This window comes from Phalaenopsis equestris, unplaced genomic scaffold, assembly GCF_001263595.1.
Source record: "Phalaenopsis equestris unplaced genomic scaffold, ASM126359v1 Scaffold204015, whole genome shotgun sequence".
Classification (NCBI taxonomy): domain Eukaryota; kingdom Viridiplantae; phylum Streptophyta; class Magnoliopsida; order Asparagales; family Orchidaceae; genus Phalaenopsis; species Phalaenopsis equestris.
In genome coordinates, this window is record NW_018223601.1 from 233,114 (window position 1) to 246,041 (window position 12,928).

The 12,928-nt window shown below is 34.1% G+C and overlaps 1 protein-coding gene across 1 annotated transcript; it reads right to left on the reverse strand.

Moving 5' to 3' along the window:
• Window positions 1–844: 844 nt before the first annotated feature.
• On the reverse strand, window positions 845–1,777 carry LOC110036227 (60S acidic ribosomal protein P1-like). The gene is made up of 4 exons (XM_020740621.1): window positions 1,580–1,777; window positions 1,374–1,497; window positions 1,156–1,250; window positions 845–1,054 (listed from the first exon to the last, which is right to left on the reverse strand). Exons 1-4 carry the CDS (start codon window positions 1,646–1,648, stop codon window positions 1,001–1,003), a joined length of 342 nt encoding a protein of 113 aa, XP_020596280.1. The 5' UTR covers window positions 1,649–1,777; the 3' UTR covers window positions 845–1,000.
• Window positions 1,778–12,928: the final 11,151 nt, after the last annotated feature.

A 12,928-nucleotide genomic window follows, 5' to 3' on the forward strand; every position in this document is an offset into this window, starting at 1 on the left:
TGACGTTTAATGTGACCAAACCTTTAAAGGACTCTCCCTAATCTAGACTAATTTTATCCCTACATCAACCCTATCACATATATATTCATTTCGCATTTTGTCGCTAAGTGTAAAGCCACCTATCCAACTAATCATTCTCATCTCGGCAACACTTAACTTAGTTTTATGCTTCTCTTTTAAAGGCCAACATTCAACGTCATAGAGCATTGCAGGTCTCACCACCATCTTAAAAAATTTTCCTTTCAGTCTATGCGATACCTTTCTACACACCATAGGCCCGAAGCATTCTTCCACTTCAACCAACCAACTTGAATTCTACTAATAACATCCCCATCAATATCACCATCACTTTTAACAATAGTCCCGAGAAAACTAAAGCGTTCACACCTTTTAATAATTTGATCACCCACAGCTACATTTTTGTCATTAGAGCTACTACTACTAAAATTACATTCCATGTATTAAGTTTTAGTTCTACTCAAACGAAAACCTTTAGACTCCAAGGTAGAACTCTATAATTCAAGTTTTTTCCTGAGCAATGCAAATGATATGAAGTTTGAACCAATAAAACAAGTGTCTTAAAAAGACAAAGATAATTTAAATAGAATAAGAATAAAATTTGCATAAACATGATTACAATTAAAAAAATTTACAAGAGAATCAATACCCAACAATAATGAAACAGAGAAGATTCATAAATCTACCCAAAAAATAGGGACAAGTCCTACAACAATGATTACACAGTGGAAGTGTAGCAGAAAGAAACATGACTGTCATGACCTCATAGTGAACAACAACAGTTTCATTTATGATGCAAAAATGATGCAATAAAAGGAAAAAAAAATGAAGAAAACAGACTTTTCTTGTAGAAAGATCCATAGTCTATAACCAAAACACAAGATACCACAACAACATTGAGATTCTTAAATAAATCATACATTAATGACACGTGATAATTAAAAGTGTTTGTCAATCAAAATAAAGAAAGAAAAGATAATTTCTAATCAAAAAGACTGAAACCCATATCTTCATCACTTTCTTCCTTGGGCTCCTCCTGCAGATTAAAACAAAAATCCAATAGAATAGTAAGCATCCTGCAGGGCCTAGTATTAAAACTGTTACAGATAATATCAGGAAACAAAACACAACAAACACCTTCTTCTCCTCTACCGCAGGGGCAGCATCTTGTACTGCACCGCCCCCACCACCAGCTGCTGGAGCCGCCGCAGCCACAGAGGCACCCCCACCGCCTAAAAATCAATAAAAAAGCAAATCAACTATATTAGGTGATCCTTTTCAAAGGAAAAAGAAAAAAAATAACATCGCTAGATTGCAAAGAAAATCAAATGAAACATAACAATAGTGAATCGAACCGGATCCAACGTTAAGAATTAGATCATCAACATTTTTCTTCTCGAGAAGCTTTGCAATCAAAGTGGCCCAGAAAGATTCGACCGAGATATTCGCAGATTTTAACAGCGTAGAGATCTTCTCCGCCTGATTAACACAATAGAATCAGAGAAAGGGAAGAACTAGAAAGTATTTTTTTTTCCTGACTAAGGCGAACGAGGGGGAATACCGTGATGGGTATACCATCATCGTAGAGAATCAGAGCAGCGAGGCTGCAAGCGTGCTCTCCAATCGACATTCCGGACAAGAGAGGAAACAAATACGAAGAAGAAGCAAAAGAAGCGGAGGTTCCTGTCCTAGGGCGGAAAGGGATGCAGAAAATGAAGAACAACGGCGAAGGCGGAGGTTCCCTAGGGCGAAAAGCAAAGCGATACTTTTTATAGGGATACTCTATCGGATGAAAAGCTGACTTATTTCACACAGAGCACCTAATTTTAGGAATTTACATATGAAACATAATTTTTACATTTATCTCTTTCTCGATCAAATCTTTTCTTTAACATGAGAAATATCAATATTTTAACTTAAAAAAAACAAAAATTTATTTTTTCATCCATATGTAAACTGTAATAAATGTTAAATAATTTTGGTATTAGATAAGTAAATGGAATTGAGTGGTACTTAAATAATCATCCAAAATAAATTTAAAAGTATTGTTCAATATATATATATATATATATATAAGTAGCTTTATATAAAAAGAGAATGTCGGTCACTGATGGCTTTGCTAAGGTTTTGTCGCCCGTTGGCATACTCCCTTAATCTCGATCGCGTCTTTAGGGTTCGCTATAAGAAATTTGCTCAGCTCATTTGCTGAAGTGGCCACGGGGAAATTGGCGAGTGTTGCCTCTTCTCGTACTCTAGTTTTTCCTCAATCCTTTCATGATGTTTTGATAGTTTTGGGTGAGGCTTCTTTGGTTAAAAAGTCCGATAAAAAAATGATAAACATGCTTTATTTCTTTCTGATGTGGAATGTGCCTCCTTACCGACTTCTTGTCGATTGGCTTTAGCGGGCAAGTTCTTGCACGGTCATTCTAAACTTAAGCCAACTCGTCGGGATTTTGAGAATTTCAAGCTGAAAGGGGAATTGAAAATTGGATTGCTTGATGGTCACCATATTTTAATTCAACTCTCTAACGAAGAGGATTATATTTAGCTTTTCGCTAGGAAAATTATGTGAATTGACAATAGGGTGATGAAGATTCTTAAGTAGTCTGTTGATTTTGAACGGAGCCTCCAATTGTTCCTATTTGAATTAAATTTTCGGGATTAAAGCTACACCTCTATAATCACCAAGTCATTTTCTAATTGGCTGCCATCTTTGGGAGAACCCTTAAGATGGACTCCCCTACCATTTCTATCATTAGACCTGCTGTGGCTAGGGTCTTAGTAAAATAATATATTACTCAATCTTTTTCTGAGGAAATTTGGATAAGTTCTTCCCATAATATGCATTGGCATAAAGCGAGTTTAAAGCAACATCCTCCATTCTATTCCAATTGTAGAATTTTTCGCCACTCTGATTCCCAATGTTCTCACCTACACTCGGAATTGAAAGTAAGTGAGACTAAAAGGGATGATATTTTTGCCTCCAAGGGTGCCAAAGCTTCCCCTCCCAATGTGGTGGTGGATGCTGAGGATGTTGATATTATTGGTGTGGTTGTTGATAATAGGGGTGCCTCTTTTGACAAGGCTATGAAAAACTGTAGGGATGATGGCCTAGTTAAGCCTGTGGCTATGTTTCAGATTGGTGAAGGGAGTAACACAAATAAAAATGAACCTCATGCACTTTAAGGGGCTCTCTCAAACCTTGAGGATGAATGGATGGTTTAAAAATCTAAAAGGAAAAAAAAAGAGTTAATGAACTATTGCACCTTAGTGAGGAAAACTTAATTAATACAGAACATGGTTCCTGTTCTGATGGAGCTTCACAACATACCATCACTAAAGGTTCTAGGAGAGGGAATTTGCTACAACATGTTTAACATCCTTGTCTGGAATATTAGGGAATTCGCTGAGCCTCTCTCCCTCATAATTTTTTTGGTTTTTTGGAACCTTTAGTGACTGCTAATATTAAAAAGGTTCTTTGGAAATTTAAACATTTTCACTTTTATAGGAATTCTACAAATAAAATTTGGTTGTTTTGGAAAAGATATTACTTTAAACTTGAATGCTGACGATCCTCAATTTTTGCTCACTTATTTTGAAAAAGAGGATTTCAAGGGTTGAGCCTCAATGATTTTGTGTATGCAAGTACTTTACATCATGCAAGGTTAGACTTATGGGAAAAAATTATGGCTTTGGGTGGTCTTGCTAAGGAAAGTTGTTTTGTTGGGGGAGATTTCAACATGATTATGAAAAATTCAAGAAAGAGTAGAGGTAGAGTGGTTGATCCTTACCTTATTGCAAAGTTTTGTGACATGGCTTTGGAGGCTAACTTCTTTGATTCAAATTTTATTGGCCTTAATTTACTTGGAATAGATGGATTCTTTTGTTAAACAGGATTGTCTAAATACATATAATGTTCTGAAAGTTTATCATTTTAATTAATCTGGCTCTAATCATAAACCTCTTTCGCTATCTATTGATTTCTTCACTAAATCATTTGTTTATCATTTCAGATATCTTAACATTTGGTCTTCTTATCCTTCTTTTCTTGATACTATTAAAGATGTTTGGAATCCCTCTACCATTGGAGGTAGCCATTGGTTCATCCTTTTGAAATTGCAAAAAAGAGTGGCTTCTTGCTTAAAGAAATGGAACTGGGAGTCTTTCGGTGATGTTCATAAGAAAGTGCTTGAAGCTAAGTTGAAAGTAAATGAGCTTGAAGCTAGAGATTTCACTACTAATAACACTGTTGAAGAACTTACAATTACACATAAAGCACTTCTTTTTGCTATCAAGCAAGAAGAGAACTTTCTCCTCCAAAAAGCTAGTATTACTTTGCTGAGGGTGACAGAAACACTAGGTATTTTCATGCTACAATCAAGCATAGAAGGAACATAAATACTATCATAAGAGTGAAGGATGATAATGGGGGATGGATTACTGATATTAATGATATTGAAAATAATATTGTGGATTATTTCTCTAAAATCTTTACTGGTTGACAGGTATCTAACATGGAGGACGATTTATTCAATGATGACAAAGGGTATATGGAAGGTCTCAATCTTTGCTATGTCCCTATGGAAGAAGAAATCCTTAGGGCTCTTAAAGAAGTCAATGATAATAAGGTTGCTGGCCCAAATGGATTCACAACTGACTTTTATTTGAAAAGTTGGGATATTATCAAGGTGGAGGTAATCAAAGCTATTGAAAGTTCCTTTCTTGTGGAGGATCTTGGTAGCTGTTTTTATGTCTTCTATCATTGTGCGTGTTCTTAAAAGCAAAGAAAAAAATCACTTAGGACCAATTTAGACCTAATTATTTAACTTCTATTATTTCAAAAATTATCAGCAAAGTTTTAGTGAAAAGGTTACATCCCCCTCATCCTCACATTATATCTCCTCATCAATCAATTTTCATTAAAGATAGGGATATCACTGACAATATTCTCTTAGCCCAGGAAGTAGTTGAAGATCTTGATAAAAAATGCCGAGGAGGGAGTATTATTGTGAAATTAGATATTAAAAAGGCATATGACATTGTTAGTTGGGATTTCATTATTTAAATTCTGAAAGCTAAAGGTTTGAATAACTCTTTCTGCTTACTTATAAGTAGATGGTCAAAATATAATAATTACAGTATATTGATTAATGAAACTTCCTTTGGTTTCTTTTCTGCTAAGAGGGGTATTAAACAAGTTGATCCCCTATCCCTTACTATATTTATTATGACATTTGACTACTTTTCCAAGTTATTGAACAAGGTACAAACTTCTAATCCAAAAATGGCTTATTCTCACAAAGCTAAAAAGATAGTTAGCCATATAGCTTATGCCAATGATGCAATTTTCTTTTCTAATGCTACCAAGTGAGTTGTTTCTCTATTCTATGACACTCTGGGAAAATTCCAAAAGGTCATTGATTTGGGATTTAATAAGAAGAAGTGTTGTATTATCTTAGGGAAGAATGTGAAGGAAGACATGGCTAGGTGGATTATTGATTTCACTGGTTATGTAATCTCTTCTCTTCCTATCAAATACCTTGGTGTTCATCTCCTGAGAGGAAGAATGAAATAATCACAAATGAATTCTATGGTCAAGAAAGTGGAAAATAAAATCCTATATTGGAGGAATAACTTTCTTTCATTTGGTGGCAGAATTACTTTGATAAGAAGTGTGTTAAATGCTCTACCTCTTTATGATTTACAGGTTCTTAAACTCAAAGCTAGCACTCAAGTTATGTTTGAAAATGCTTTAACAAATTTCTTTCTATAGGGCACTCTTCTAGAAGGATTTGGGTCAACTAGAAAAAGGTATGCAAGCCTTTGTTTGTTGGTGGTTCAGGACTTAAAGAGCTCCAAAATATTGTTAATATCAACTTCATTAAGTCATGGTTCAAATTTAGAAGAGGGGGCTCTTTATGGTGTGATTTCATGATGGAAAAGTACTATTTTTTCTCTCATCCAGCTTATATATCTTGGAAATCTAGGGATTCTAAAATGTGGAAGGCTCTGATTGGTCACTGCTGTCAATTATATTTATTGGGATATTGAGAAAAGGAAAAGTGACCTTTTAGAAGGACAATTGAACTGATTCTGTACTGAGTAGCCTGGCTGGTTGGGAGACACATGGGTTGGCATTGTTTTCTAACTTTTGGAAAAAGGTGTCGTGGAATTTTGACCTCCTTAGGGAGGTAATGGGCTAGACTGCTGAGGTTATAACCAAGATCCCAGTAAACATTGATAAAGATGACTCTTTCTTAATCAAATTCCAAATCACATCTCTTTCTAAATCTATTTATGTTGATTTATACCACTTTGATAAATTGGATTGGCCAATTAACTTATGGGGCAAAGACTTATCCAATTTTATGAGCTTTTTGTGTGGAGACACATCATAAGCTTCTGCCTTATGATGATATTCTGAAAATAAAAGGTCTACGAGGTGCTTCATAGTGCTATATGTGTAGGAAGGAGGAACAAATGTTAAATGACTTATATTTCAAATGTTCTGTCTCTATGCATGTTTGGGAATTTTTTAGGGATTTTTTCCTTAGGAAAATTTCTTCTTCTTGGGGCAATGTGGTGGAATGCTCTTCTTACTGGGCTGATGGTGTCGATATGAAACACATTTTGCCATATTTCCCATATATAGTTATGTGGTTTGTATGGATGGCTTGAAATGCTTGTAAGCATAAGGGTGAGCATTTTAAATCTCAGGTAGTCATTGCCAATATTCTAGCCTGCCTATCTAAAATTGTTTGCTTTAACCAATTTAAGATTTCATTCTTTGAAGGGTCTCCCTTTTCTAATGCTGAAGTCTCTGCCCTTAAATTGGTTAGATGCCCCCCTCCCCTCTTTGCTGGATGGATCAAGATCAATATAGATGGTAGTTGGAGTTTTTCTGGGGCTGGTGCTGGAGAGCTTTTTAGGGATATTCATGAGGTCTGCATAGGTTTTTCTTATCGCTTGTTGTGACTGATTCTCCTCTTGAGGTTGAAGGTTGGGTTATTTTACTGGCTTTACTCTGTGTGGCTAGTGCAGGATGGAATAATATTCTTGTGGAGATTGATTCTCTTTCTTTATTCGATTATATTTTGCTTATAATTCAACCCCCTTGGAATATACTTTATGTTTTAAACAGAATTTGCGAACAAATATCAAGGTTGAAATTACATGTGGATTAAAATTTTATATTTAGAAAAGGTAAACGGCCTACCAAGTGGTTAGCTTGATGGTGTGTTTCCCATTTTGGGGGGGAATCTCTCCCCCCTTAGAGCTAAAAAGGTTCATTGGAGGTGATTTATTAGATTTTCCTTACATTAAGCTAGTATAGGGCTGGTCACTGTTGTGTTAAAAATTTTTCCTTAGTATTTGATTTATGGGTTACTTTTGTTTCTTTTTCATTGTTGTTGAAAGTTAATTTCCTTTATTGTGGTTTTTAATCTTATGTTGGTTTATTTGCTTTGTCAGGTTTTCGGACTATATTGGTTGGCTTGGCTGAATTATTATTAGAGGGTATTGTTGATGTCATTTCTCTTGACTAAGCTAATTAAATTAATTGCTAAACTTTCAAAAGTAAACTTACAAAAACTAAACAAAGTTTTTGTTATGATGAAAAGTTCAAATTTAAGAAAGCATCCTTCCCCTTTACAATGAGTATATGGATTGTGAAGAAATTAAAATCATTTATATTGCTAAACTATTTTTATCCTCTTCCAAGTGCATAAAGAACATTGACTAATCCAGGATTTGGTCCCTAATTCCGTGGTTAGGTTGGGAGGATATCGGCTTCCACTCCAAAGCTCCATACTCCCCAACCTGAGGGCTAACACTCTCACATTAGTTTTTAATCAACTAGACCAAATTGGGGATGTTAATCTGTCAACTTAAAATCTCCAATTTTGCATCCAACAAAGAATATTTACCTATTTATTTGCACTCAACTCCATGGATGACATCCTCTCCCATGGAATCAAATGTGATCCTCACTATGTTGTAAAAATCATAGCCCTTTTGGAACATATGTTTCTCAACACATTTTAACATTTTAATTGGCCAGATCAAAAAGTAAATGAAGATCAAAATTCAAATCATCACAAGTTATTGACATTTAAAACCGTATAAAACATAATCAATTCTTCATAAAACCATATCTCAAAGTAGGAAGAAGGATAAAGAAGACTACTCAGAATTCATGAGAAGGATACGACAAAACACAGATTTCATATATAAAAATAAATTTACAAAATAAAGAAATAAAAGAACACAACTTATATCACAATCCTTCCCAAGCAAATCCCCAGAAGTTCTTTTCAAGCACTTTCCTCTTACAAGCACTCTAAATTCTCTCTTAGAAGTGAAATGAAGAAGAAATCTCTCATCTTCCCTCTCCTCTTACAATCTATGAAGAAAATCCTCTCTTCTCCAAGACTTCTCTCTCACGCCAAAACCTTTAAGCCCTTGACTCTCTCTCTTCTCTCTCTCTAGCCTTCTTCGATTATCCCTCACATGCCTCCTCCAAAACTCTCTTTAAGCTCAAACTTCCCTCTCTTTTAGTAGAGGCCGCCTCACTCCAAAAAGAATTCAAAATTCCCTCCAAAATTCTATCCAAAAGTCAACCCTTTTGAATTAAAAAGACATGTTTATTGATTCAAGAGACATATCCCTTCATAAAAGAACCTTTTCATAAAAGCATAAAAGAACCTTCCAAAGTGTTTAGATGCATTGAATCACTCCATACGGCATTTAGAAAAAGTTTCCCTTTAAAAATTTGAGCAAAATTCGCTCCAAACCGCCTTAAGCAGCAAAAAGTCGTCTCTGGCACCTCAGGCGCAGGTTCTGGCACTTCAGGTGCCATCCTGCTTAAAACCACGATGTTCTGGGTTATGGCACTCAGGCGCCAAATCTGACACTTCAGGCACCAACGCTCTGTCAAATGGTGCTTTAGGTGTCAATTCTGGTGCTCTAGCTGCCAGCTCTATGTAAAGTGGCGCTTTATGCGCCAGTCTTGGTGCTTCAGGCACCATAATCTCAAATTTTGCTTTTTTGGCTCCAAATTTCATTTTTTTGGCTACTTTTGCTCCAAATGCTTAAAATTGATGTACCTGCAACAAAAACATAAAAATACCCTTCTTTAAAATGCAATATCACAAAAGATAAGCATAAAATATATATTTAAAACAACATATTATTTTGGTGTATCAAAATCCCCCAAACTTAAATGTTACTTGTCTTCAAGTGACACTTTTATTACATAAAAACATATGACATAGGATAGAGATTAACTTATAACTTCTATACTTTAGTTTAATAAACACAATAATAAAATTTAAGAAAAATCTTTAATAACTTAGATTCAAACTCTAAGTCTAAGAGTACTTAGTAATCAAATTTAAGATTTTTGAATCTCTATTCATTTCAAGAAGAACGTAAAGAACTGTAATTTGTCATATCAATGATACTTAGAACCTTCATATGAAAAAGAACTTTATGAAAACTTTACTAGTAATACTACTAATATTCTAATACAAGTTTAGAAAATGTAAAAAAAATATTTTCCTTAAGTTGATTCAAGTGAAGCCAATTTTTTATTATACATCTCCTCAAGACATCTCCTCAAGCTTCTCCAGCTTCTCCTCACTTATTTTTCTTTTCCTTTTTTTTTCTTTTTTTTTCCTTTCTTTTATGAACTTTTCAATCCATTCTTTTCTTTTTCTTTTCAAGTGAGGATTATTATATCTGGATAGCCTGTAATAATTTTGAACTTCACTATCCTCTTTTTATAGTCAAAACTCCTTACCCTTCTTCACTTTATAAATTCATATTAGTTTATGATTTTTCATAAAGTTTCATTCCTTTCTTCTTACATGAAACTCTAAAATTCTTAATATTTCAAAAATACAATTTATTTTACTTTAAATAGAAAAACATTGTCTTATCCTTTCATACAAAATATCTTTAACTTTAGAATTGACCTTCATTTTTAAAAACTTTTACCTAAATTTACTATAATATTTACAAACATAAACATAGTCATTAAAGTTAAATTGTAATATCCCAGGTCATGTTAATTTAATTTAAAAATATAGTTAATTGAGGACAAATAAAATTTTATTTACTTCCTTTAAAAAAATGAAATTCTCTTTCCCCCAAACTTAAGTTTTTAAGTGATTTAAAAATGTTTTAGGACAAAATTTAGTAGGTGAAAAAAAACAGTAAATGCATAAAAATAAAAACTAACTTGTAGAGGATTTCTGAGTATGAAACAGAGCTTTGGTATACTGCAGATACTAACTTTAAAAATACAGACGGACTTTAAAGCATTAAATGAAACATAATATATTGTAAAGGATTTGTTGAGAATTAAAAACAGAAACAAAAGCTGAAAATACTAAAAAAAGCAGAAAATATAAAAATCTACAGTTTCTATTACAGTTCACAATACAACATTAAAATGAAATTTCTTACTACAACAATTTTAAAGAAAATACATAACAATACAATATAAATAACAAACCACCAAACTAAGAAACAAACTAAACTGCTAAAAATATCAGTCTTCATTGCCTTCCTCATCATCATCATCATCATCACCATCATCTTCTTCTTCTTCATCATCATGAACAGAAGCATAAGGAGTGAAGCTGGGGCAAGTTGGAAATTCTACATTGTATTCAACCCTAAGATATCTAACCATAGCCTCCTGATAGACTATATCATGTTGAACTCTCCTATGCTTATACTCATCATTATAAGCATTTCTTGCTTCAATTTCTCCGATCTTAGTCTTCATATTCACTATATCCATTTGTTGAATCATAAGTTATTCCATAATATTTTCAAGTGAAGCAGAGCGAGAAGTAGATGCCCTTACTGCAGATGTAGAGGGTCTATCACTACCTCCACTCCTAGACTCAACAAATGATTCAAATCTCTGAACCGTATGCTTCTCAATAAGATTTTGTGGCTGCAGCTTTTCCTCATTTCTATGGGATACTACCCCTGATTGTTCACATAAAGTGAAAATAAAGGCAGGATAGCCCAAACCACTAGTTGTAGCACTACTAGCTATACTCCCGAGTATGATGAACTATAAAAGCACAACACCTACTGCCTTCATGTTCTCAATGCAGCTCAGATGATTAGTTGGCAGTAATTTAGCAGAGATGAAGTAATGCCACACCTTTGACTGATAAGTCATCATGGAAGCAGAGAAGTTAACTTTCTTGTTATTCTAACTTTCCATTCTCCTCTTCCATCAGTCAGAAAGGCAATCACTTCATCTAGTGATGAATCAGTCATCACAAATGAAGCATAAGCATAATGGAATACATTCCTCAGTCCATAAAAAAACATTTATTCTCTCTCCAAAAAAACTCAATTTGCTTACCTATCACTAGGATGTGATCATCAGTAGTGAACCGCAAGTTGGCATAAAACTCTCGTATCATTGGCACAATAGGTATTGCACTGAAGTAACAAAACCTCTCCTAATTTCTGACGATGATCAGCCTCTCGATCTCGCCACCAGAATAAGCAAATGCTCGTTCCTGGATCAACTTTCTTGATTCCATGTGAGTGTTGTAATAGAGTTGGGCCTTCAAATTGACGAATCTCCTCACGTCAAAATCTCCTGTCGGCTTCCCTCTCTTTACTCGTGGAGCCATTGAAATTTCTATGAAAATCCAAATAAACTATAAAATAAAAAATCTAACTCCGCAAGTATGATTATTTGATAAGAATCTTTTCACCATGGGTTTTCTTAAAGCTTTTTCATCAAATCCCAAATTTTGGATCTTTCATAATGTAAGAAAAATCCATGGTGAAAATAAAAAATTTCTAAGTTAAAGTGAAGCTCTTACCAAGAAAAGATGAAATCTAAGATCTTTGGACTCTAAAATCTTCTATAACATGCACAATGTGAAGCCCTAGGTCATGGTTTAGAGGTAGGAGATGCCCCAAGCAGTAAAAATGGAGTTTTACTGAGTGATTTCACGGTTTTTAAGTGAGCTAGGTGTTTTTACGAATTTGGCGCCTACGCCTAAATTTTTCAGATTTCATTTTCTAAAGAAATTTGCTGCTTACCGCTTTACTTCAACCTCTAATTAACTCAAATAAACATTTATAATCATAATTAAACACTATTCTAAAACCAAACTCTCACAAAAAACACAAAACTCACTTATATATATATATATATATATATATATCACGCTATTACAAACTAATAATTGTTCAAGCCAACAAATTCTAATTTAGTGTCCAAAGCAAACCAAACATCCTAACACTAAAATCTAAACATTAAAATACCAAACACAAACATAAATAGATTTCAACAATAAAAGTAAATTCAATCCAGCATAACACAATAACTTAAGCAAGCAGTACTAAGTAAAACATTTCGTGCATAAAGTGAGTTCAAACATCTTCTTTGCTCTCGTCCTCCTAGATATCTCCCATAGATTGGTAATGCACGTACAAGTTATAGAAGGGTCGATAAGGAAATTCATCTATCGAATCTTCTAATCATCCTCAATCCAAGCATGTTTCTTGAACATACGTACCAAACCATCTTCAATACGTCCAATATGTTCAAAATGTTCTTTCAGCCTCTAGTCCAGATGATCCAACATTTCATAAACATTCACAATTGTATGCATAAGGTTTTGTACCGCTTTTTCTACTTCTTGATCCTTTTTCAAAAGCGCGTTCAACTAAAGTAAGGCTGAATAGGTGATGAATTATGGGATGCTTGATCCATCAGTACATTCATATCATTCTCATCTCCCATTCCAATACAGTTGCAATAGACTTCTAGGTTCATTGGCTTCTAAGGAAGAAACACTTTTTCTCAACTTTCACAAGGTACTTGCGATTGACAGCATAGTAAGAAAATAGTGGATGGATGTTC